At 39.3% G+C, this 26,574-nt stretch overlaps 2 protein-coding genes across 5 annotated transcripts in view; both read left to right on the top strand.

The window, feature by feature from the left end:
* The window catches only part of LOC109927535 (serine/threonine-protein kinase Nek10-like), a 58,223-nt gene extending 38,551 nt beyond the window's left edge, over positions 1 to 19,672 (top strand). Inside the window, exons 3-5 of one of the 4 annotated variants that reach the window (XM_048617916.1) lie at positions 4,286 to 4,346; positions 6,255 to 6,430; positions 19,637 to 19,672. In XM_048617916.1, coding sequence (XP_048473873.1) covers positions 4,286 to 4,346; positions 6,255 to 6,407 — 214 coding nt within the window. In that variant the 3' untranslated portion in view covers positions 6,408 to 6,430; positions 19,637 to 19,672. Of the gene's footprint in view, positions 1 to 4,269; positions 4,347 to 6,254; positions 6,431 to 8,698; positions 9,260 to 19,636 lie in introns of those variants that run through there. The other 3 variants (XM_048617894.1, XM_048617906.1, XM_048617900.1) reach the window with 3 other exon arrangements.
* Positions 13,622 to 26,574, top strand: part of nek10 (NIMA-related kinase 10) — a 180,869-nt gene continuing 167,916 nt past the window's right edge. The window contains exons 1-2 of the mRNA XM_048608532.1: positions 13,622 to 13,647; positions 19,637 to 19,735. Of these exons, the coding sequence (XP_048464489.1) occupies positions 13,622 to 13,647; positions 19,637 to 19,735 (125 nt within the window). The remainder of the gene's footprint in view (positions 13,648 to 19,636; positions 19,736 to 26,574) is intronic.

Raw genomic sequence — 26,574 nt, 5'->3', positions numbered from 1 at the left:
ACACACACACACACAAACACGCAAACACACACACACACACACACACAGACTTTCTCATACAAACACACTCACATACACATACTCACACACTCAGACCTTCTCTCATGCACACACTCTCTTTCACACACGCATGCACAAACGCACTCGCACTCACTCTCTCACACACACATACACTCTCTCCCTCTCCCCCTCTTCACACACACACGCACCCTCTCTCTCACACGTGCACATGTGCAAACACACACACACACCCCTACGGGGTGAATTTGCATTTGCAGATTTATATTTGTAGATACATTCTACTTTGTTCGAAAAGCACACAATTAGTAGACATTCAATATAGCATTTTATAAATTCCTATTTTGAAAATTAATTACCTCCAAGTTAATACACTGCCAGATACTAAGCAAGGCCTCACATCTAAAATGCGTTGTCTGACCAAGATGTCACCTCTGGTATAATGATAAAACCTTTAGTTATCTCAGGGCAGTGACTTGAAAGAAATTCTGGGATTTGTATATTAATCCCTTCTAATTGATTAAAGATTTAACAGCCATCTTAGGTTTGTTCAATACATTTGCATCAGTTCTATGACTCTTTGATCTTTTGCTTGTAAATTGTGTCTGATGTCACCTCTCTCACTGACATCTAAAGAAAGAGTAAGAGTCCAAAAGCTTGTGTCTTCAAATAAATCTGTTGGACTATAACCTGGTATTGTGTGATTTTTGACTTTGTCCACCCCAGTCCAACACTGTCTCCTCCACATCATAGTTTATTACATTAGGAACTATGTACAGCTTTACAGAAATATGTCTAACTCTGCTGAAGCTACGATGATTCTCCTCTCAAGTTTTCTCAGTCATGTATTGGCTTGCATCATCCCTGTGGGAGGTACTATGCATCCAAGCCTGGACATTAATCCTTTCAAGTCCCTGTTTTCCTTGTTTTTCTACAGTCACAAAATGTCCAAGCATAAGACAGCAACAAACGTTTGGAGCTCTGCTCTGTGGTTGCAGAGAACAGTACATACTTAGCTGCCATACTGTACTTGATTGCTTTTTAGTCCCCTCACTTGAATGGTCTCCTGTACCATGGTATTTTGGTTCGTTTGCTCTTTCACCCTGCAGATCTTTTGCTCATTCGTATGGAACTAAAGCTTGTTAATGGCAAAGAGTGATACTTCTGCAGCAGAATGCATGGTCTCCCTTAACTGACTGTCTCACCATTACATCCAGCTGTCCAGTGACCACCAACCAGACCTGCACTACTTAATAACCAAAGGGAAATAGCTGTCTATTTGACAGTGAAAGATCAAAGTATCCGGGTTACCCCTTCCATCTCCCTTCCTTATGTTCTGTATTCTTTGCACATGAGACTGCAGCTCAACAATTTGGAGTTTACGTTGCTGGACATGCTGTTATAGTGATGTCACTGGACCAGTCCAGAAGTCTAGGTTGTAGAGAAATGGGTTCATATATCACCACAGCAGCTGATAGAATTTAAATTCAATTTTTGGATCTGGAATACAAAATGAGGCTCAGCATTGTGATCATGAAAACAATCATGAATTGTTGTAAAACCCCATCTGATTCACTGATGTCCTTTGAAGAAGAAAATCTGCCATCCTTATCTGGGCTACATATGGCTCCAGATCACCACAATGTAGTTAATTCTTAACTGCCCTGAAAAACCACAAGGTTCAAGGACAAGCCTTGCTTAAGTCTATGCAAGACTTAAAGTAAAATTCAGTCATTTATTTCACATTCAGTTGTTAAGGCTAGAGATTCTTTCGACAAAGCTGCAGATGCAGCACACTGCCCACAGGTCTCCAGCCTTGCTTTATTTACTTAACACCTAGGTGTCTAAATAACTCAGATTTTAACAAATAACAGTGTCAGTCCGTCATAATGGCATAGAAGGACGTCATTTCGACAAAGTAAGTTAAGTTGTAGGTAGTTTAAATATTTATCTGAACAACAAACCATGACATATATTGAAAATAAAGAGCAGCACTTCCTTCCCCTCTGCAGTGAATTCCCAACTTTTGCACTTTGTTTACAATTACACTGTGCATTTGCCAAGACTGATTTTTTAATTCACCTTTTTGAGACATACCCATGTTGTTTAGCTTCGTGCTCAAAGAAATCACCTTATTTTCAAATCAGCCTGTTCAAAGATGTTATTCCATATCTCTGGAGCTGGTGGGACTTGAACCCAGGCCTGCTGGTCCAGGGGTCAAGTAGGGACATTACCATCGTGCCATAAGAGGTCTTGAAGAAATCAACCGTTTTGTTAAATCAGCCTGTTCAGAGATGTTATTACATAGCTCTGGAGCAGATAGGGCTTGAACCTGGGCCTTCAATTCTAGGGGCAGGGTAGAGACACTATCGTTGTGCGACAAGCGGGCCTTCTATATGTTTTAATTTTTTAAAAAATTATACTATTTTCCTAACAAACCTGTTCAGAGATGTTATTACACAGCTCTGGAGCAGATAGAACTTGAACATGGGCCTTCTGGTCCAGGGGCAGGGTAGAGATACCACCACTGTGCGACAAGCGGGCCTTCTATATGTTTCTAATTTTTTTTAGAAAATTAAACTATTTTTCTAATAAACCTGTTCAGAGATGTTGTTTCACACCACTGGAGCAGGTGGGACTTAAACCCAAGCCTCCTGGTCCAGAGTTAGGGACACTACTGCTGTGCCACAAGAGGACTCAAAGAAATCAACACTTACTTAGACAATCAGTTGCAGCTGAATGACAATTAATTAGCACTGACAGGCAATTTTTGTTTAATAATTAACTTGAATTTAGTTATTACATAAGTTTTTCAAGTTGGAATCAAAATGTTAATCCAAGTTTCAGTGTGCAACTACTCGCCCAGTACTTAGAAAATTCCCATTGTCACTAACATCTACAAAAATAAAAGCAAATTTTGGAAATCTGACATGAAAATAAATAATAAATATTTAGCAGGTTTGACAGCAACAGTGGAAAGAGGAACAGACTAAATGGCCAAGATATACCAATGGCCAGATAGCAGTTGTGGATTTGTAGACTGCAGTTGTGGTTCAAGACCTTGCAGAATTCCCAACACAGCTGATTCCATGGTAATTACCCATAAACATCTGAGGGAAATTCTACAGTGTTTGTAACATTCCAAAGGAGTTCATTTAAACTGCAGAATGTGAAATACTCCAACTCATGTAAGCTTAATAGTTACCTACGAAAAGCTAGTGGATTAAACCCTACTTTCTAGTTCCTGAATAATTACTAAACTGAACCCCTGACTCTCATGTTATTCCCCCATGACACCCACTTATCCTGACTTCTCTCTGCGTTCAAACTTTCCCTCTAATCCTACCCTCCCAAGACCTGAATTGCCCCATTCCTGACCTGATCTGGTCCTGCTGGACTTGACATCCCACCTTCTCTTCAACCCAACTTTGCTGGACCCAACAGCATCATCCCCTACTGATCCAACCTGATCCTACTGCCCCTGATAGCTAATTCAACCGTCCTGCACTGACCTTACCCTGAAAGACTTGAATGACCTCCCTGGCCATGACCAGACCTGGCACCTAATTTCCCAACACAGTCCCGTCAGACCTGATACGCTCCACCCTAACCCAACCGTGCCAAGTCTGATAGTGTCACCACAACCCATCACAACTGAACCTTGCCAGACATGACAAATCCCTAATTTGTTCTGACCCCTCCCCTCTGCCCAACCTGAGTGCTGCCCACTAACCCAAACATGGTGCCCTACCTCCCCCCCGCTTCCCACTTGCCTCACACTCTTATCTTAGTCATTATTCAAATGTCTTCAAATCTTGACTGGAAAAGTCACTGATAGGTAAGTACTAATTTTAAACTGGATTACCATTGGTCAAATCTGTTCTGCTGGTAATTGGAATATTTGCCAGTGTTTAATGATCTTTCAACCCATTTTTTATACACCCTGCTTAAGATAAACTTGTTTACGAGTACTCTGTGCAATTAAAGTAACTGTAGTGAATTTGCATTCCGAATATGCACAAAAGAATCTTCGAATATCTTCCTACATGAGAGAGTAACTATTTCAAAAGTATTTTGTCATTCTTGAAATGTGCCACCTAAATGCAAAATAAGTTTTTTTTATATATAATCTTTATATATCAACAGTTGCAGAAAAATTAATAGTACAATGCTTTAAAGTTGCATTAAGCACTAATGGGATGAAAGGCTTGGTGAAATTTAATTATTAATTATCTTCTCAACTATCTCAAGATTTCTTTTGTTTTAGAGAATATTCAGATCTTAAGCGACTACTTAATCTTTTGAATGTACCAGCAAGCAAGCAACAGGTATGATCACCCATAGTATAGTGCCAGTTTTAGAAATAGCAATTCTGTGCTATCAATGGGATCTATTACACTTTAAATGAAAGAATATTTCTCACCATGGTATTTTAACAATGAACCATATATATTTTGGTTATGCAATATTAGCATAATACTAAAAATGTTGTTTTATTCATCATGTACAATAATTATGCTGCTTTTCATTAGCATTTAACTGTTCAAAATTCGATGAGAGGAAAACTGAATGAAGAAAATTGTCTCATAGGTCCTGTCCACAATAAGCAGGGTAAATCCACCCTGATTACTGCTCCGTCAGTTACCTTCAATCATCAACAAAGTGATCGAGGTTGTTCTAGACAGTGTTATCAACCATTCCCCCAGACTCATTATAGCCCCAATCCAAATGTGAGCAAAAGAGGCGAATTCTAGAGCTGAAGTGAGAGAATTTGACATTAAAGCAGCATATCACCAAGTGAGGCATCAAGGAGCCCTGGCAAAATTGAAGTCAATGGGAATCAATGGTAGCAATAATAACCTAAAGAAAGATAGTCATGATTGTTGAATTTAATCCTGTCAGCCAAGCCTTTGATGCATCATTTTCTCAGACCAATATCCTTTGTTCATCCATTTTCAGCTCCTTAGCCAATGATATTCTTTCCATAGTGATATTAGAAGTGGAAATGTTTGCTGATGATAGCCAGTGTTCAGTACCATTCATAATTGCTCAGATCCTGAAACAGTTTCTACCCACATGCAGGAAGGTTCGGAGAATATTCAGGCTTGGATTGGTAAGTGGCAAATAACATTCATTTTAGACAAGTGCTAGGCAATGACTATCCAACAAGAGAGAATCAAAACATCTTCCTTCAACAATTAATGGCAATCCCATTACTGAATCCTCACTACCAATATCTTGCGGTGAACATTGACCAGGAACTAGATCAGCCACATAAATAATTTCAGAGAGCTGTAAAAAGCTGAGAATTCCCTAATGAGTTCTTTACCTCTTCACATCCCTAAGTCTATCTATCAATTACAAGGTACAGCTCAGGTTTATAATGGGATACACACTGGATAAGTGCAGCTCAAACAACATTCAAGAAGCTCGACGATATCCAGGGCAAAGCAACCGACTTGATTGGTAGTGAATCTGCAATCTTCATCATTTCCTCCCTCCACTGTTTGCCAGCACACAGTGGCAGCAATGTGTTCCAGCTAAATGATCAACTAGAGCAACTTGATAAGGCTCCTTTGACAGCAACTTCCAAATCAGAAACTTCTAGCAATATCATCTAAAATAACAAGGGCAGTAGATATATGGGAACTGCAGCACTTACAAGCTCCCTTTCAAGTTACAAACCATCATGACTTGGAAACATTTCTCCATTCCTTAATTTACAGAGAGTTAAGGAGTTAAATTCCTAGAACTTCCTCCTTAACAATGCTGTGGGCTTGCCTATATCCTAAAGACACCAGTGGGTTCAAGAGCCACGATCTTTTCAAGACCAGTTAAGAATAAGCAATGAATACTGACCTTGCCAATGATTCCTATAAAGCAGAAATGAATTAAAAAGAATTGATGTCCTACTCCTAGGCTTGTCACAATGCTGCGTAGCTGGGTATTAGGAGAGGAGGTGGAAGTGATCCAAAATTGCTTGTCTCCATGAAACCTAACTGACAGACTGTTGGTGAAACTTAAGCACTTCTTAGAATGTTTATAATTTTGATACTAGTTTATTTGGTAACTTTTAATGGACCATTTTATAAATACCAAGAATTATAATTAACCTAATTGTACAAATTGTCAGTGTATGTCTTTTCTTCCTAACGTTAAGAATGAATGAGTGATCACAAAAGATTTCAATGGCATAAAATAAGAGATGAAATTTTTTTTTGTGTTTGTTCTTTTAGTTGCCAGCTTTAAATATTGACAAAGGCCATGGAATAGTAACTAAATCACAACAACAGCGTTTTGTTCAAGGCAAACAAAATGATGGAATTCGATACGGGGAGCAACAGCAGCAGTCAACTGAAGCTGTGGAACTTGAAGCTTTTAGGTATTGAACACAAGAACATAAGAAGTAAGCGTAAGCCATTCAGTCAATTCCACGATTTAATAACATAATGGTTGGTCTTCTATCTCAACTTCACTATCTCACATTATCCCCATAGTCCCTAATTCCCTGAGTATCCAAATGATCTACAGGTGTCCATCTAGAATTTTGTCTGCAACTAAACATTCATAGCTCTCAGGGATAGAGAATTACAAGATTCACAGCATATTGAGTAAAGTGTTAACAATGCTTCAGATGTGGTCTCACAAATCCCATTTATTACAAAGGATAACATATAATTTTCTCCCCATTAGGCCTTTGGTTAACTGTTAGATTCGTATTCAAGAATATTAGGTCTGTCTGAAAACTAACATCTTCAAGTCTCTGAAATGAAAATAGAAATTGCTGATGAAACCTAGCAGGTCTGGCAGCATCTGTGGAAAGAAAGCAGAGTTATTGTCTCAACTCCGGTAACTCTTCATCAGAATTGGAGTCACCGGACTTGCTACATTAACTCTGCTTTCTTCCCACAGATGCTCTCAGACCTGTGGAGTTTTGCCAGCAATTTCTGTTTTTGTTTCAGATCTCCAGTGTCTGCAGTGCTTTGTTTCATCTTCATGTCTCTCACCTTTTAAAAATATAACCTGTTTTCCTATTCTTCGTACCAAAGTGGACAGCTTCAGATTTCTCTATACTCCATCTGCCACATTCTTGTCTACCCACTTCTCTATATCTCTTGGAAGAATTTTATATTCACCACACAGCTTACTTTCCCACCTAGTCTTGCATTATCAATAAAATTGAATACATTGCACTTGGTTCTCTCATCTAAGTTATGAATAAAGTTTATATGTCGCAGAATCAGAATGCTCTATGAAAATCCAATTGCGTTAACTATCTTTGCTTCCCACTATCAACCCTGTTAGCTATTGTCTAAAACTACTCAAACACGTTTGGTCAAACATTATGCTAACTCTTCCCAAACATATTTGTTTGGATTTTGAAGTGAACAATGAAGTGATGGCATTGCCATAAACTTTGAAGAAAGCTGCCCATGGATTTCTCCTTTCTAAATTTTTGTTTGTATTTTGCAAGCATTGTGCAACAATGATGTAGGAACATTGGACTTAGGAACCTGATTAGGCCATTTTGTTTTTGAACCTGCTCCATACTTCAATTAGATCATGACTAATGTGGTTATTGTCTCAATTCCACTTTCCTGTCTGTACCCCCATTTCCCTTGCTGTCAAGCAGGGTAAGAAACAATCTCATTGAAGTATTTTAGTAGCAATGCTGGGCATGAAAATGCAGTTATTCCACAGTAAAGTAAAATTTTCCAGAAACTGAAAAAAAATGTCAGAATATATATGTTGGATTAAGGTATAAGTTTTTTTTATCATAATTGAGAAATTTAACCTTACATAAATTGAAAATTAATTTCTCAAGTCCAATGATGCTCCTCACGATTATGGACTTAGTATGTTTAAAAACCCAGTCACACACCTTACTCAAGGTGTAACATTTTCAAGAGTTTGTGAATCAGAGTTAATAGCGTAAAATGATAGGTTCTCATTAGTTGTGATTACTACTCGATGGCAATCTGCAGGGACTTCAATGGCACACTGTACAGGGAAGCATAAAACTGCTGACAGCAAATTCTGGATTATCACATTTAACCAGTATCCATTTCAGGGAAATAATAAGGGCTACCAATCCCGTTTCCACAACTATTCAAGCATTGTGGCTTTCTATATGCCCTGTTACAATGTCTCTAGTAATAGATTCTAGCAATTTCCTCATACTGATGCCGGGTTAAGTGGCCTATTGTTCCTTGTTTTCATCTATCTTCAATAATGGGTTACGTTTACTACCTTTCAATCAGGGAGGACTTTTCTAAAACCTTGGTAATTCTGGAAGATCAAAAACCAATACATTTGCTTTGTCTGCAGCCACCTGTTTTAAAGCCTAAGGAGAAGGGCATCTGGTCCAGGAGATTTGTTGTCTTTGAATCCCATTCATTTCTCTAGTATTGTTTCCATATTTCTTTAAATTCCTTTTTCTCAGTCGGCCATAGATTCCTGACTATTTTGATAGTATTTTGTGCTTTCAATTGTGAAAGTTTTCCAAGTACATTATGCAAAATGTCTGTTTAATGACTCCCTCATTTCCTTGCTTCACATTATCATTTCTCCTGTAACTGCATAGAGACCCGTGTTTAGTTTTGATTTCTTTAAACTTTTGTTATATATTTCTGGCTAGTTTATTTCTTAATGCTATTTTTTCTCTCTGTCAATTTCTTAGCCATCCTTTGCTAAGCTCAAGAAGAAACAAGAGAGTTTCTTGTCAACAAATGGGAGTCAAGGTTATTACAACTACAACAAGGGAATATTGTGGATTGGTGGGTTAGATGGCTAATTTGCTTCTCCAGCCTGAGACAGCTGCCATCTCAACTCCTTTCTGACCTCCACCACTTCATGGGCATTTAGGGACAGATGACAAATGTTGTCCAACCAGCAACACCCAGATCCAGTGAAAATATAGTTTCCCACCTGCTGGTATAACCAAGGCAAGCCTATGATTTATGGTGTTGATGGCTTTGCTATATTATTCTTGGGTTCCTAAAATTACACAGTATTTTAAGTAAGTCCTAATCAATGCCTTATATACATTTGTGAAATCTAGTATATTTTATGACCTTTTTATAGTATATGTGGTGAAGGCATATTTATTTTGAATTATGTATTTAAATCTGTTCACCTACAACATTCAACTACTTTTGATTTAGTGTGACATCCTATTACTTGTTTCTCCTCCCAAAAATATGTTAAATTATATTCGTATTAAATTACCTGCTCACTGGAATAAGTTGTCTGTGTCTTCCTGATCTCCTTTACATTTTGCCTCATATTGTTGAACTTCCAACACAAATAGTTTTTGTGATTGTACTCTTTATGCCCAAGTCATTTATAAATCATCTACAAATACTAAGACAAAACTGAAGTTATATTCACCAATGCTTATGTACAAAACTATCCTGTAGACAATCTGAAAACCTTGGACTGCGACTGCATGGATTGCCTTTATTCAGTTAGTCTTAATATAGTTAAAACACATTAATATTATTGCACGGAGATAGTAGGAACTGCTGATGCTGGAGAATCTGAGATGGCAAGGTGTGGAGCTGAATGAACTCAGCAGGTCAAGCAGCATCAGAGGAGCAGGAAAGCTGACGTTTCGAGTCTGGACCCTTCTTCAGAGGTCCAGACCCGAAACATCAGCTTTCCTGCTCCACTGATGCTGCTTGGCCTGCTGTGTTCATCCAGCTCCACACCTTGCTATCTAATATTATTGCACTATCTAATATTATTGACCGATGATGCTACGTTGCATGTCCACATCTGAAATGTGCATTTCTTGCACATCTCTCCTTTCCGCTTATCTGATGCACCCATGTCTATCTCATTTCCACATGAGGAAGGGCCACCGGACCCGAAACGTTAACTCTGATATTTTCTTCACAGATGCTACTAGACCTGCTGAGCTTTTCCAGCATCTTCTGTTTTTATTGCTGATTTACGCCATCCACAGTTCTTTCGGTTTTTATTTATCTCATTTCCATTGTTTGATACTCTGTCTTTCCTAGTCTCCTGGTTTCTTTTGATGTTCTTTCTGTTGTTTGTCTTGCTTTATTTGCCCCTATCCCTTTTAACAATTCTCCTTCCAAACTATATTTGCCTTTTCATTGATATGTTCCCCATGCTGCTCCTGTATTTTTCTGCTATCCTTAAATCTAAATTTGTGATAGCTATTTTGTGCTGTTTTGCCTCTGCTGTACTTCACTTGTCTTACTCACATCTTCTCTTTGTTTCTATTCACTAACATTTACATTCTAAAATTTCCTTTTGTTGGTTTATTATTTATGTTGGTCATGAACTGAAACCTTAGGCTCAACATACAACTTCCCTGGAGCAGCGTCATACGATATTTCATTTTTCCTCATGTTGTTCACAAGGCCAAAGTTTTTGCATACATCGGAGACCGATGATGCTACATTGCATGTCCACATCTGAAATAGAAGCTAATGCACAGGCAACAACAAACATAAAATCATGAAATAAGTCATTGGAGACCTTGGTCTTTGCCTGGTGTTGGCACAGATTGAGTAGCTTCCCATTCCATGGAAGATCTACTACCAATGCCAGGACCACAGTCGTGGAAGGCATCAGACAGCATGGCTGAGAAGAACATGCTTGAAGAGGATTCACACTAATATCCAATCATCTATTTAACACTGTTGGTAGCTGAGGATATATTAGAAGACTCTAACAAGGACTCACAAGCAAGCTGTCAAGAAGCCATTGATGAACTTCCTCAGGCAATCAAATTACATCATTACCTTCCAAAGGCACTCATGACTGACTCTGTCAAAAGCTTTGATTACATCTACAAGTGTGGTATACAGATCCAAGTTGTGATCTTAGCAATTCTTCTGGAGCTGTCTGACAGAAAACACCATAACAATGCTTCCTCAATTATTTTTCTAACACCATACTGGTTCTCTGTTTCAGTGAATAATCTCTTGGTCGCATACTCCCAAGCTATTTGTATTGTTGATGAGACAGATTGGTGGCAGATTTTGAACATCGGTCTAGGGTGAAGAGGAAATCTGCTGATCAAACTCTATCTACAAATGTATAGAGCAATAGTCCTGCCCACTCTGGTATGTGCATGAGATTAGGACTCTATATCAGGATCATGCCAATAAAATCATCTATTTCCACTTGAGATGTCTTCAGATGCTTCTGTGGATTGTACAGTAGAATAAAGCACCAAACTCTGAGGTGCTCACATGACCTGGTGTGCCAATGATGCTACTATATTGAGACAGGTGCATTTGAATTGGGTTGGTCATGGAGTCAGAACGCCATACATGTGCTTACCAATTCAAATCTTTTCTGGAGAACTTGAGTTTTTGGCAATTAAAGGCAGTGTTGCAAGGACACTCTGAAGGCTTCTCATAGGAGATTTGACATTGATGTCAAGTCCTGGTAGAAGCTTCCTAAGAACATACTGTACACCCCTTCAAAAATAGGCACAGTTGAAAGATAGAGAAAAATTTCACGAAGAGGAAATCCTGAGCCAATAAAACTCAATCATCAAAGAGTAAAAGGATAAATAGCATAATATAAGCTAATACTTATTGCTTTGTATGTTATTCCTGTGTCTGTTTTAGTCCTTGAAGCCTCTTAAACTGCCGATTTAACAGTGAAGAGGGAGAATTTAAATATAATAGTGGTTAGATTGTCAAGTTTCTGGATTTGTGATTCTTTATTTTTCATCACTGAATAATTTTGATTTGGAGTTATATTTTGTATTGTGTTTTAAAATAAAGCAAATTTAAAGACTTTTTTAAAAAAGTGTCACAGACTGCAGGCTCTGAAGATATCTATTAAGGCATGTGTCACCATTTATGAAACGTCCCAGCTCACAGTCTGTGTTAAACTGATGTAGATGAAGAATATTGTGGTGCAATGTGATGTCCCTACCTCTGGGCCAAAAGGTTCAAGTTCCACCTGTCACAGAGGTGTGTCATAAAATATGTGAACAATATGACTTAAAAAATATTTAAACTGATTCAGTCAGGAATCAGTGGTCTTTGTTGTGTATGATATACTAAGTTCTGGAGAATTAGAAGTTAAAAGTGAGACTTCTGGAGTTTTGTTGTTGCAAAATTTCACAGTGCTAGGACAGAGTTTAATTTCCTGTATTTTGCTTTGTTCTATGTTTGGCATCAACATGTCGGGCCCATGGAAATAGATGATGGTTAAAGGAGAATTATATAATAAAATGTTGTGAACCTCCTGATGTTTAACTTGAGTAGTGCTGGTGATAACTTGGCAAAAGGTTGGCCAGATAAAGCACATTGGGCTGAATTTCACCAGAAATTGACTAATTATCAATATTTGTAAATTTCACTGAGGGTATTTCTCCATGAGCCCTAGCGAGTATTCTCGTGCTAATCTCCACAACTCACCACCTTAACTATACACCACACTTCTATGGCACCGTGCTTGTATTATCTTTACTTTCGCTTGCTGGGAAGTACTCACCGAAGCTGGGACTGCTGGGTTTCCCAGCATGATTTTGAAAGGCCAACCATGCACCAGGTCAAGTGCTGCAAGCTAGCAGTTGCCTTTCACAGTGCACGTCGTGGAAGGGGAAGCAAAAAGAAAAGCTTCTGAGGGAACATAGGTGTCACGGAATACACTTCATTGCAAATACAAGCACACAAAGGTAAATGTGTCACTATTTAAAGACAAACTATGCAGTTGACATGTCCTTAGTGTCACTCTGAGAAACCATTTTAAGGGGATGGTACTCTTTCCCCAATGGCCAATGTTGTCTGATGTCATCTCATTGTTCAATATGGCACTATCAGATACTGGAGAGCCTTCAAATGATTGAAAATTTTCACTTCTATTCAACAACAGAAAAAGCAATGAAGAAACATACAAAAAGCACTGCGTCTGGGAACAGACACGGACTGCTTGCCTTTCAAACAACAACAAATTTATAGTCAATGAGTGATCATTGCACCCAGCTCATATTTATTGGAATAGATATCAATTAAGTTTTGTCCAGCTTGTTGTGCATGGCACCGCAGTGCCCGCTCATGCAGAAGGTGATGTTTGTCCTGCTCAATGTCCTCATCTTCCATCACGGAAGACTGTTGCTGCTGTCTGAGCTCTTCAACGTCCATCAAACTTGTTTTTTGTCTGGTCTAGTTATGCAGAAACATAGCACGCAAGCATAATGTGGCAAACTCTGGACTGTGTTGCATAGCCCCACCCAGACCGATCCAAGGATCCAAATCTCATCTTCAGCAGACCTATCATTTTCTTCATGCTGGCCAGGTTGAAGAACAGGTAGCATTGTATCTATACTTAGCTTCCCTTGGGGTGTTGTGTAATGGAGTCAGTCATGATTGCAGGGGGTAGCCCTTGTCTCACAGTAACCATCATTGTAAGGTTCTTGAAAGTTTAGCTACGACTCCATGCAGTGGTTCATGGAATACCATCATGGACATAGAGACCTTATTCTGATGAATGCAGCACAAGCCATGCCACCTAAAAACAGTAGGAGATTGCAAGTGCTGTATGATTACTGATATCTTCTATGTATACCCCCACATCACTCAAGAAAGACAGCATTGTATATGGGAGAATGTTGACGAATACTTACAGTTCAAGGTAAGAGGAAATCAGTTACATGATTATCAGAACCCTAAGAGATTTTGGATTGTTATTGTGAATTGCATCCCAAAGGTGTCATTTTTGAGGTCATCTGTGATTACTTCAGCTTCACAGAAATGATTATGATTAATCTGCAATAACCACTGACATGGTCAAGATTATTCGAGATGAGAATCTGTAACCCACACAGTTGGGCACTGCATGTATTTCACATACAAGGTACTATGTTTACAGATGACTTCAACCTGTACTGTGAAAATGCCTAAGTAATGTAATTGCCCCTTAAAAGGCCTCACAATGCTCACAAGTAGAGCCCGTGTGCTTGGACAAAAAAAAATTCGCCCATTCTGGATGTGGTCACAGCATTTCCATTTTCATTGCTCATTTACAATTCACATGAGTATGGAAGGTGATGTAGGACCAACTTGGCTCGATAAATCACAGGCTAAACCTAATGTTTTCCTCAGGGTTCCCCCAAGCCTCCATGTTCCTTTCTTCCTTGCACTCCCTGTCGAGTCCATCACTCCTGATCTTCCACACATCTGTTTAAATTATGACTTGATCTCTAAATATTTCCCTGAGTCCTGGCCCTTCAGCTTAGTCACATCAACCATCATGCTACACTGAACCCTATGGAATCAGGGTGGTTGTACTGTTGATGATCCCTCCCCCTCCTCCCAGAGTAACCCATATCCTTCAATGCACTATTGTCTCCATTAATTATATATATTGAGTTTTCCTCCTTCACAATTATCTGCTCTGCATTCCAGCCTGCTACACCCAATTCCCTGACAGAGTGTCAGGCCCTGACTTTCATTAAGCTGACCCCTAGGACTGAAGATTACCTAACATCAATCAATTTGAAGGGACAAACCCAACTGATGACTGATCATAACCCTGGTCTGGTATCTGTGCTGCTTCCCAGACAGGTTGCACTGAACCTGCAGGTCTGACTGTGGCTCACTTCCCAGACTGTAATGATACAGATCCTTGACCTGTGACCCCAGGAGCCAGCTAACCTTTTTCATGCCCCTGAACTGATAGCGAATGATGCCCTTGACTAACTGTGGTGGGCAACATTGGAGCTCAGTGGTTAGCACTGCTGCATCACAGCGCCAGAGACCCGAGTTCAAACCTTGCCTCAGGTGACTGTCTGTGTGGAGTTTGTACATTCTGTCCATGTCTGCATGGGTTTCTGCCAGGTGCTCCGTTTTCCTCCCACAGTCCAAGGATGTCGATGTCTAGCTGGATTAGCTGTGGTAAATGCAGGTTTACAGGGATAGTGTGGAGGCAGGGGAGAGCTGTGTTCAGGTGGGATGCTGCTCAAAGGGTTGAGGCAGACTCGATGAGTTGAATGGCTTCTTTCTGCACTGCAGGGATTCTATGATGCTGTGACTCCGTAACTGTAGGCTTTCTGCTTTGGTCTGACTGAGAACTACTTCCTTAGACCACAAGACATGGGCATTTGGTTGAAGCACATGCAGTGTTTGCCAAGAATACTGCTGGCTCATGATGCAGGTGTAAAATTGATGTAGCATGGTGCCATAGAGCAACATGACCACCCTTTTGACTATCCACTACTGAGAACATGACAAACTACCTGGCTTTGTGCATGTGCTAAAAGGCAACACAACACCGAAGTGCTGTTCTCTATACAACTGGTAGCCATGATGTGGAAGTGCCGGTGTTGGACTGGGGTGGACAAAGTCAAAAATCACACAATACCAGGTTGTGGTCCAACAGGTTTATTTGAAATCACAAGCTTTCAGAACTCCGCTCCTTCATCAAAATGAGAGAGGGGACACAGACACAGAGTTTATAGGCAAAGCGATCAAAGGATCATACAACTGATGTGAGTGGAGTGAACAAACATAAAATGGCTGATGGAGAATTCTGTTAGAAAGGAGATGCAAGTTTCAATTGATTAAGATGCAAATTCCAGAATCTGTTTCAAGTCACTGCCCCGAGATCATTAAAGGTTTTATCAGGGTCTGCCTAACTTCGAAACTTCAATCAGGCAGAGATACAAAAGGCGACATCTCAGGTCACAGTCAGTCATTGTGGCATTTTATAAATTCCTGCTTTCGGAATAAAACCAACCTGATTCCAGGTTAAAACTCAGAGACAGATTCTGAACGAGGCCTCATACCCACAATTCAGTGTCTGACCTAAGATGTCACCTTTTGTATCTCTCCTGATTGAAGCTTGGAAAGTTAGGCAGACACTGATAAAATCTTTAAATATCTTGGAGCAGTGACTTGAAACAGATTCTGGAATTTGCATCTTAATCAATCAAAACTTGTGTCTCCTTTCTAACAGAGTTCTCCATCAGCCATTTTCTGAATGTTCACTCCACTAACACAAGTTGTATGATCCTTTGATATCTCTGCCTATAAACTCTGTCTATGTGCCCTCTCTCACTGCACATGACGAGGGAGTGGCACTCTGAAAGCTTGTGATTTCAAATAAACCTGTTGAACTATAACCTGGTGTCATGTGATTTTTGACTCCATACAACTGGAGCAGATGCATCCTCTGATGATAAAAGAAGTAGCTGCAGAGATAGTGGATGCATTGGTAGTAATTTTCTAAGAATCGTTAAGAGTTTAGAAACATTGCAGAGTGCTGGAAAACTGCCAATGTAACAACTTTATTTAAAAAGGGAAAGTGACAAATACCAGATAACGATAGCCATTTAACTTAACACCTGTCATTTGAAAAATAAGAGTCTATTATCACGGATGTAATAGCAGAGCATTAATAATTTGTTTAGGCAGAGTCAGCACAGCTTCATGAAGCAGAAATCATGCCTAACCAGTGTATTAGAACTCTGAGGAGGTAACAAGCAGGATAGATAAAATGGAAGCAGTGGACATAATATATCTGGATTTCAGAGTACATTTACTAAGGTTCAACATGTTAGGTTACTCGTAATATAAGTATCCATAGTATTGAAGGTAGTATATTAGCATGGGCATTTTAAGGATGGCAACCTATAATGAGTAATGTGCTCCAGGAATCAGTGCCAAAGCCACAATTATTATATACTATAGATTGTAGGTGGCGAGGGGTATAGAGAGGCTAAGCAAATGGACAAAAATTTGGCAGATTGAACATAATGTGGGGAAATGTGAAATTATGCACTTCGGCAGGAAGAATAGATGAGCTGAATATTATTTAAATGGAGAAAGCCTGCAGAATGCAACTGCACAGAGTGATTTGGGAGTCTACATTCATAAATCACAAAAAGTTGGCACGCAAGTTCAGTGGGTAATAGGGAAGGCAAATGGAATGTTGATCTCTATTTCAAAGGGAATGAAGTATAAAAATAAGGGGAAGAAAAACAAAGAAATGCAGGTGCTCAAAATCTGAAACAAAAACAGAAATTGTTGGAGAAACTCAGCAGGTCTGGCAACATCTTTGCAGTCCACGGAAGGTTCACTAGGTTGATCCCAGGTATGGAGGTGTTGTCTTAATACGTAAAAGTTGAGTAGGTTGGGCCTCTATTGGAGTTTGGAAGAATGAGAGTTGGCCTTATGGAAACATATAAAATTCTTGGGGGACTTGACAGAGTAAATGCGCAAAGATTATTACTCCTTGTGAGGTTATCTGGGACCAGAGAGCATAATCTCTGTAAGGGGATCACCCTTTTAAGACAGAGACGGAGGAATTTCTTCACAGAGTGTAGTGAATCAATGGCATTTTTAACTGTAGAGGGCTGTGGAGTCTGGTTTGTTAAATATATTTACAGCTGAGATAGACAGATTTTTATTCAGTTAAGAGAATTGAGGATCATGGGGATATGGTGGAAAAGTGGAATTGAAGATGATCAGATCAGTTGTGATCTCATTGAATGGCGGAGCAGCCTTAATGGGCTGTACAGCCTGCCTCTGCTGAATAATCTTATTATGCTATGGTCGAAGGCAGCAGTACTGTGAGCCTTTAAGCTCTGGATGAGGGGACAAATAGCAAAAAAGCAAGGTGGAGATGCTGGGAGCCTCCAAGTAGGCACAAAGTGAGCAAGTGCAAGGTGAGCAATTGAGAAGCCCTGAGATCTATCTGGTCTGACCGTGAGTTGAATGCTTGTACCTACATGCAAAGTTTGCTGGTAGTAGCTTTGCAATGCAAGGAGCTGGTGCACTCTGAAGTGAAGTATTGAAGTGTAGAACTTGTGTAAGTGGGGTCAGAGATGTGCTATGATGATATAGTGAGCTTAATACATGTCTGCTGTCAACCTCAGTGGTTGGAGGGGTGGAGCAGTTGTTTGTTGGCCATGGAGTGCGCCATGAGTTGTTGGGGACTGCTATTCAAAATGAAGGAGCTCAGGAGCCAGCAGTGAGCTGGGCTTGCCACGTACCAACTCAGACTTTCACGTCATGAATTGTCACCATCTAGTTTCTATCCAGTGTGAGGCAGAATTAGAAAATGGATATTAATGAGATGATTGTGGGTACTAATAGTTTGCTAATAGATGTAAATAAGGCCTCTTGCTAATCACTCGTGAGATTCTTGTCTCGCCATTCAAACCTGGTTGCAGATTTGGCCTCCTTTTCTCTCAACATTGAGAATCTCTTCTGCTGATCTTGCCACATTTTCCCAACTGACACGCCAATGCCCATATTGTTTAGGTTCTGGTAAGATTCCACCCATTGTCTCATAAGCATGCTGGAGAAAAATGAGGGAAGCGATGTTTGAACGCAATGTAGAAGGTACTACTTGGAGAGAGGGAGTGTTCCTTTGTCTATGTTCTGTTGAAAATTTGGAATACAGAGATGCTAGTTGGAACCATGCCATAGCCTTTGATGAATAAAAAAAAATAACCTTAGAGTGAACAGTTAAAGATTAATGTGAACATGGACATTATCTATGTTAACTTCAGTATTAACTCTTACATGTTTATTCAATAGTGCTAGTTAATGTTTATGTTGCATAGTTCTTCACAATCACTCCACTGTATATTATTTCAGCAGTCAGATCTGTCTGAGCTGCTGCTGCTTGTGCTGGTGGTTGCTTCCACTGTGATTCCCTTTAAGTATATGGATCTATAAGGCCTTCCTGGTCTAGTGTGAGGGAGGAATACCATTCCTGGTGTTCTAATGAGAAAAGTCTCTTGTCTTAAACAAATCACAAAAAGGCAAGGCAAATCATAAAAAGGCAAGTGAAGCTGTGAACCTCCAAGTAGGGACAAAGTGAGCAAATGCTAAATGAGCAAGCGAGAAACCCTGAAATATTTATTGCTTCATAGCAACTATATGCAATTTATACTGGTATGACAGACGGTGTTACCTTAACTGTGAATAGATCACAATTTCATTCCCCAGAGATCCTAAGCTGTTCTACTCACAGGTCCATTGACTACCATCATATTAGACAGAGTTTAATGTACTCTTCAGCATTAACTCTTACACATTTATACAATAGTTAATATTTAGCAAACATAATGGAAAAAAAATGTATCCACCTTACTGTGTAAACTGTTCATTTCACTACATTTATTATGAAGTCCGTTTGTAGCAAATGGGGTGATCACAATTTAGAGCTATTTGATTTAAGTTACTTTAAAGAGAATTATTCTCAGCGTTATGAATATTTTCAAAAATATTTTCGTATTATTCCAATGGTGTCCCTCTGTGTTATACCAAATCTGTGATAAATAAAGGCCATGTAAGTAGTATAAATATTTGGCTCTTTGAGTATGTAAACAAAGCACATTATATTTCAAACTTCAGTTCTGAGAAGTGTATTAACTCTTATAACCTCACTAAGGACTTTCAATTGAAATTATCCCTATTTTCTACAACAAACTTCATAATTAGTGTAGTGGAATGATGTTTAACTTATATAGTTTTCAGTTTTGTATAGCATGTTTTAAAAATAATGGTACCAATGTAAAGTTTGAAATGATTACATGAAAATAACTATGGTTTTGTATCATATAAACTATATTGCTAGTGAATTTATTCATTTTTTTCTGTTCCTTCAATAGTGTCAATTACAAAAATGAAAGAAAGTTCAGTTGTCATCCTCATCACAAGCTCTTTTTGGAGATTTTCGTTGCTCTTGTAAAGCAGAGGCTAACATGCAGGTAGGAATAAATCCTGTTCATCACTAAATGAACTTGTAAATATGTACAAATCTTTCATTTCAACTATAATATTATGCTACAGTACATTGCCTTATATGGAAGTGAAGTATGTTATAGATTCAGTTAATCAACTAGACTAAAAAATGAAACAACTAATGATTTGTTGGTTTTATAAGGTTTTAACGCCAAATGGTCTGGATACTGTGAAAAATGTCATATTTTTTGTGGACCCAGCTGCATTATTGTGGTATAAATTGTTCCAATTATTTTTAAAAATGCATTTTACTTAGTCTGTAAAGCAAAGAGCAGTACTATATTAGATTTTGACTTTCCTCATGGCAAATATGGACATTACCAAGATGTGGTAAATAGATGAAGCAATGGCAAGCATCACACAACATCAAAATTGAAAAAAATGGTAAAAAAGCAGCGTTGGAAACACTGTATTAGAGTGCACATAGATTTCACAACAAAGTTGATAACTTGAATGCAAAATTGAGGTAAATGGGTATGACTTAATTGCTACTGTGGAGAAGTGTCTACAGGTTAACTGAGATTGGGAACTGAACATCCAAGGATATTCTGTATTTAGTAGGCATTGACAAAAAGGAATAGGAGGTGGGGTAGAACTCTTAATAGGGGATTACATTAGGAGATTATGGAAGAAAGGATCTTATGTAGAGAAGCTTTAATCAGGAAATAAAAGATGCTCCAATGTGGATAATACTGTAACAATGGCAACATAAATTTCTATATAGACCGGGATAACCAAGTCACCACTAAGGCTATAGACGATAAATTCCTGGAATGTGTATGAGATGCATTTGTGGAACAGTATGTTGAGGAGCCAACTAAGTATTATGTTATTTTGGATTTGGAATTGTGTAATGAGAAAGAGTTATGGAAAATAGTCTGAAGCTAGGGTCTTAAAAATATAAGAGCAAGTTGTCTATAGTGGATTGAGCAAATGTACTAAAATATTTTATCCTAGACAGGCAATGGCAGTACTTAAAGAAATACTAAAACACTGACCATAGATATACATTCCTCCAAGGCATAAACACCCAAAGGGATTGTTAAGGGATAGTGTGGCATGGTGGCTCAGTAGTTAGCACTGCTGCCTCACAGTGCTAGGGATCTGGGTTTGATTCCACCCTCGGGCGACTGTTTTTGTCCGTGTCTGCATGGGTTTCCTCCGGGTGCTCCGGTTTCCTCCCACAGTCCAAAGATGTGCAGGTTAGGTGGTTTGGGCAATCTGAATTGCCCATAGTGTTCAGGGATGTGCAGGCTAGGTGGGTTAGCCATGGAAAATGCAGGGATAGGGTAGGGAGTTGTGTCTGCGTGGGATGTTCTTCAGAGGCTTGGTTGGTGTGGACCCGTTGGGCCGAATGGCCTGTTTCCACACTATAGGGGTTCTGTATTTTCTAAGTTAACCATGGTTAAGGAAGCGAATAAAGATTCCGTTAGATCAAAGGAAGTAGTTTATAAGAACATAGAACATAGAACATAGAACATTACAGCGCAGTACAGGCCCTTCGGCCCTCAATGTTGCGCCGACCTGTGAAACCAATCTGAAGCCCATCTAACCTAAACTATTCTATTATCATCCATATGTTTATCCAATGACCATTTAAATGCCCTTAAAGTGGGCGAGTCTACTATTTTTGCAGGCAGGGCATTCCATGCCCTTACTACTCTCTGAGTAAAGAACCTACCTCTGACATCTGTCTTATATCTATCACCCCTCAATTTAAAGCTATGTCCCCTCGTGCTAGCCATCACCATCCGAGGAAAAAGGCTCCCACTGTCCACCCTATCTAATCCTCTGATCATCTTGTATGTCTCTATCAAGTCACCTCTTAACCTTCTTCTCTCTAACGAAAACAGCCTCAAAACCCTCAGCCTTTCCTCATAAGACCTTCCCTCCATACCAGGCAACATCCTGGTAAATCTCCTCTGCACCCTTTCCAATGCTTCCACATCCTTCCTATAATGCGGTGACCAGAACTGTACGCAATACTCCAAGTGCGGCCGCACCAGAGTTTTGTACAGCTGCAACATGACCTCATGGCTCCGAAACTCAATCCCTCTACCAATAAAACCTAACATACGGTACGCCTTCTTAACAACGCTATCAACCTGGGTGGCAACTTTCAGAATGCCAGAATGCCAGAAATAACGGTAAACCTGAGAATTAGGAGCAATTTGTGACCCAACAAAGGATGACCAAGGAACTGTTCAGGAAAGGAAGCAAGAATGTAAATGTAAGCTAGAAAGGAATAGAGATAGTGGATTGGTAGTAAGCTTTCATAATTGTACAAATTATGGAAATGCTACCACTGATTTGAAAGAGACAAATGTAACTTTGTTAATTAAAAAAATGGGAAAGAGAGATTGGAGAACTATAGATCTGTTAGTTTTATATCAGTACTGGGAAAACTGTTATAATCTATTATGAAGAATACATTATAGAGAACATTAACAAAAGAAAGGCAAAATTGGGCAGAGTCAACATAAATTTAGGAAAAGGAAATCATGCTTAACAATGTTTTTGAGGATGTTACTTGTGGAATGCATAAAAAAAACCAGTGGATTGGTGTATTTGAATTTTCAGAAGGGTTTGATAAGACTGCACACTGGAGGATTGTAAATAAATTTAAGCACATGGGTTTGGGGAATTTATTGATGGATTGAAAAATTGTGAATAGAGAGAAAGCAAAGAGCGGGAATGAATAGGTAATTCACAGAATGATAGACTGTTTGTTTACTAATGGGGTGCTGTAAACATCAAGGCAAAGTCCACTATACATAATCTATACAAATGATTTGAATAAGGAAACCAATTGCAATATTTCCAAATTTACTGAATACTAAGTAGGAAAGATGCAAGGAGGCTTCAAGAAGTCTTGGACAAGTTAAGCAATCGGGCAAGATCGTAGAAGATGAGATATAATGTGAATAAGTGTGAAGTTATCCACTTGAGTAATTAGTAACAGAAAGACAGATGATTCCTTAAATGTTGAAAGGAACCTGAATGTGCTTGGTTGAGTCACAAAATGCAGGCGCAAAAAATAAATAAGGCAGGCAATTGTTATGTTGGCCTTCATCGCAAGGGAATTTGAGTACAGTAGTAAGGATATTCTGCTGCAATTGTATTTAACCTTCGTGAGATTGCATCTGGAGCACGGTACACAAGTTTAGTCTCGTTATCTAAGGAAGGATACACTTGCCATTGAGGGAATGTAGTTCACCAGACTAATCGCTGATATAGTGGGATTTTTCTTTCAGGAGGGATTGAGGAAAATGGGCCCATATTCTCCAGCGTTTCAAAGCATGAGAGGTAATCTCATTGACGCATATACATTTCCTACAGGGTGAATGTAGCATGGATGTTTCATTTGGCTAGTGATTCTAGAATCATAGGAAATAATCGCAGGATAAGGTGTAGGCCATTTAAGACTGCAATGAGGAATTTCTTCACTCAGAGGATGGTGAATCTCTGAAATTTTCTATCCCAGAGAACTGTGGAAGCTCAGTCTTTGTTCAAGACAGAAATTGATATGTTTCTGAACATGGATAATATTAAACGATATTGCAGGAGAGTGATTTTGTAGAATTGTTCATCCATGATCTAGAATGACAGAGCAGTCGCAATGTTTTTTTAAATTCACTCATGGGATGTGGGCATCATTAACTAGCCAGCATTTATTGCCTGTCCCTAGTTGTTCTTGAGAAGGTGGTGATGAGCTACCTTCTTGATCCACTGCAGTCCGTGTGCTTTGGGTTGATCCACAATGCCCTTCAGGAGGCAATTCTAAAATTTTGACCCAACGATGGTGAAGGAATGGCAATATATTTCTAAGTCAACATGGTGAGTCACCTGGGGGAAACTTGCAGGTGGTGATGTTCCCATGTATCTGTGTCCTCAGAGATGGAAGTGGTCATGAGTTTGGAGGGTGCTGTCATGGTGAATTTCCATAATGCATCTTGTAGATAATAAACACTGCTGCTGCTGAGCGTTGGTGGTGGAGGGAGTGGATGTTTGTGGAAGTTGTGCCAATCGAGCGGACTGCTTTGTCCTGGATCGTGTCAAGCTTTTTGAGTGTTGTTGAAGCTGTTCCCGTTCAGGCAAGTGGGGAGTATTCCATCACACTGCTGACTTGTGCTTTGTAGATGGTTTTGGGGACAGATATTGGGGAGTCAAGAGGTGATATAATTGCTGCAATAATTCTTGCCTCTGACCTGCTCTTATAGCCACTATGTTTGTGTTGTGAGTCCAGTTGAATTTCTGGTCAAAGTAACCCCAAGGATGTTGATAGTGGGAGTTTAAGTGATGATAGCACTACTGAATAGAGTCATAGAATCATACAGAAACAGACCCTTTGGCTCAAGTCATCCATACTGACTGGGTTTCCTAAACTGAACTAGTCGCATTTGCCTGCATTTGTCCCATATCCGTCTAAACCTTTCCTATTCATGTACCTGTCTAAATGTCTTTTAAAGGTTGTAATTGTACTTGCCTGTACCACTTCCTCTGACAGCTCGTTCCCTTTACGCACCACCCTCTGCGAAAAAATGTTGCCCTTCAGGTCCCTTTTAAATCTTTCCCCTCTCAACCTAAACCTATGCCCTCTTGTTTTGGACTCCCCTACCCTGGAGAAAAGACCTTGGCTTTTCACCTTATCCATGTCCCTCATGATTTTATTAACCTCTATAAGGTCATCCCTCAGCCTCCTATGCACCAGGGGAAAAAGTCCCAGCCTATTCAGCTTCTCCTTGGAACACAAAAAGTGAGGATTACAGCAGGTACTGAAGGCTGAAAACAGCAGAAGCTCTAGAGGAGCACAGAATTGCTAGAGGAAACTTAAAAAGGGAATTAGGAGAGCAAAAAGAGGGCATGAAAGAATAATGGCAGGTAAAATAAAGCAAAATGCTAAGTTATTTTACAAGTACAGTAAGGGTAAAAGAATAACTAGGGAAAGAAGAGGGCTTATTAAGGACCACAGTGGTAATTTGTGTGGGTGAAACTGGAGGATTTAGATAGGGTTCAAAATGTGTCGATGCTCACTAGTGAGATGGATGATGGGTATAGAAATCAGGAAGAAGGATTGTGATATAATTATACAAATTAGCCTAGTCAGAGAGGAGGTTCTGAGTGATCTGGCAAGTTTAAAAGCAGATAAATTTCCAAGACCAGTTGAAATTTACTGCAGGCTGTTGAGTGAGTCAAGAGAGGAAACAGCAGAGGAATAGATTTAAGGTAAGGGGCGGGAGGTTTAAGGGGAATGTGAGAAAATATCTTTTCACCCAGAGGGTGTTGGAAATATGGAACTCAATGCCTGTAAAGATGGTAGAGGCAGAAATCCTCATAACATTTAAATAGTATTTAGATGTGCACTTATGATGCCAAGACATACAATGCTGTGGGCGCAGTGCTGGAAAATGGGAATAGAACAGTTAGGTGCTTGTTTTTGACCAGTGGGAACTCGATGGGTGAAAGGGCATTTTTCTGTGCAGTAGACCTCTATGGTTCTTTGACTCTATGTTTTTGATAGTGTTGTTCCCATAAGAACATTCAGAGGATCAGGTGGCTCACTTAAGGATGGCAATCATACTTAACCATTTAAGTAATATATTTAAAGGTTGCACTTTTTTTCCATTTTCTTGTATCACAAAGTTCCAATACCCCTGATCTATATCCAGGATTGTATTCTGCACATGATAATAATAAGGATCTTAGATGAAAGCTTCTTAAAATAATCTTGGTCTCTTTCTTGCAGCATTAGTTCTTCTTGCAGTTTATTGGTCTCTGTCAACATTTGCCTTCTTATTTTAACCTTTTCACCTTACCTTTAATTGCTGCCTTTCACTTACAGCTCATTTTTTGCCTTTTTGTTCTTGCCTCTTTATTGGCCCTGGCCCTGTGTGCCACTTGGTATTTATCTTACCAAGTAATGTCTCAGAACATAACTTATGTGAAACAAATACAATCCGAGATTTAAAAAAAATTAAATATGAAAGAAAGCCAGAGATTTATGGTATAAATACTGTTGTTGAAGGATTGCAGGTCCCTGGCTCAACATGATGAAGGTGTCTCAAGCAAATGACACAGTGGGTGGAGTTAGAACTTTTTAAAATAAACACACGAGAGAGAGAGCACGGGAGAGTGTGAGAACACATGAGCACAAGCATGAGAGTCTGACCCAATATAACTATAAGTCTAGCAAATCATGATTACCATGTATAGCAGTACTTAGTATTGCTGTATAATAAATACCGATACTATGAAGTCTAAACCTGAAGATAGTTAAAACAAAGACAATTTTTGATATTACATTCTCCATGACCACTCTGTTTTGAACACAAACTTAGTGTGGCCTCAGTCTACACAATGAAATAGGATGTGAGTTACAGGATACACTGTGTACATATTTGTAGCAGCAGTGAAGATCAAGAAACAGACCTGAGATTATTTGGAGAAAAGAAGAATTCAAACAAGCTTAATTTTTAAGGAAATTATTAGTACAGTTTGAAGACCAGAAAAGCCTCAAAGCTGAACAGTTACTGAGAAGGAAGTAGCTTTGAACAGAAACTTCTCCAGAGAAGCCACAAGAAACATTAAGTTTCAAAAAGTCATATGGGAAACAAGCCTTTAACTAAGCAATGAGAGAGATAAAATAAACTTTGAGGGTAAACTTGCAAGTAATATCAAGACAGACAGCAAGAACTTCTTTAAATATATGAAAAGGTGGACAGAGGCCAAGGTGAAATAGGCACCTTAGAGAACGAGATGCAGGGCTGGATGAACACAGCAGGCCAAGCAGCATCATAGGAGCAGA

This window comes from Rhincodon typus, chromosome 2, assembly GCF_021869965.1.
Source record: "Rhincodon typus isolate 14 chromosome 2, sRhiTyp1.1, whole genome shotgun sequence".
NCBI lineage: Eukaryota > Metazoa > Chordata > Chondrichthyes > Orectolobiformes > Rhincodontidae > Rhincodon > Rhincodon typus.
The sequence above is the reverse complement of the archived record's forward strand: the minus strand, read 5'-3'. Positions and strand labels throughout refer to the sequence as shown.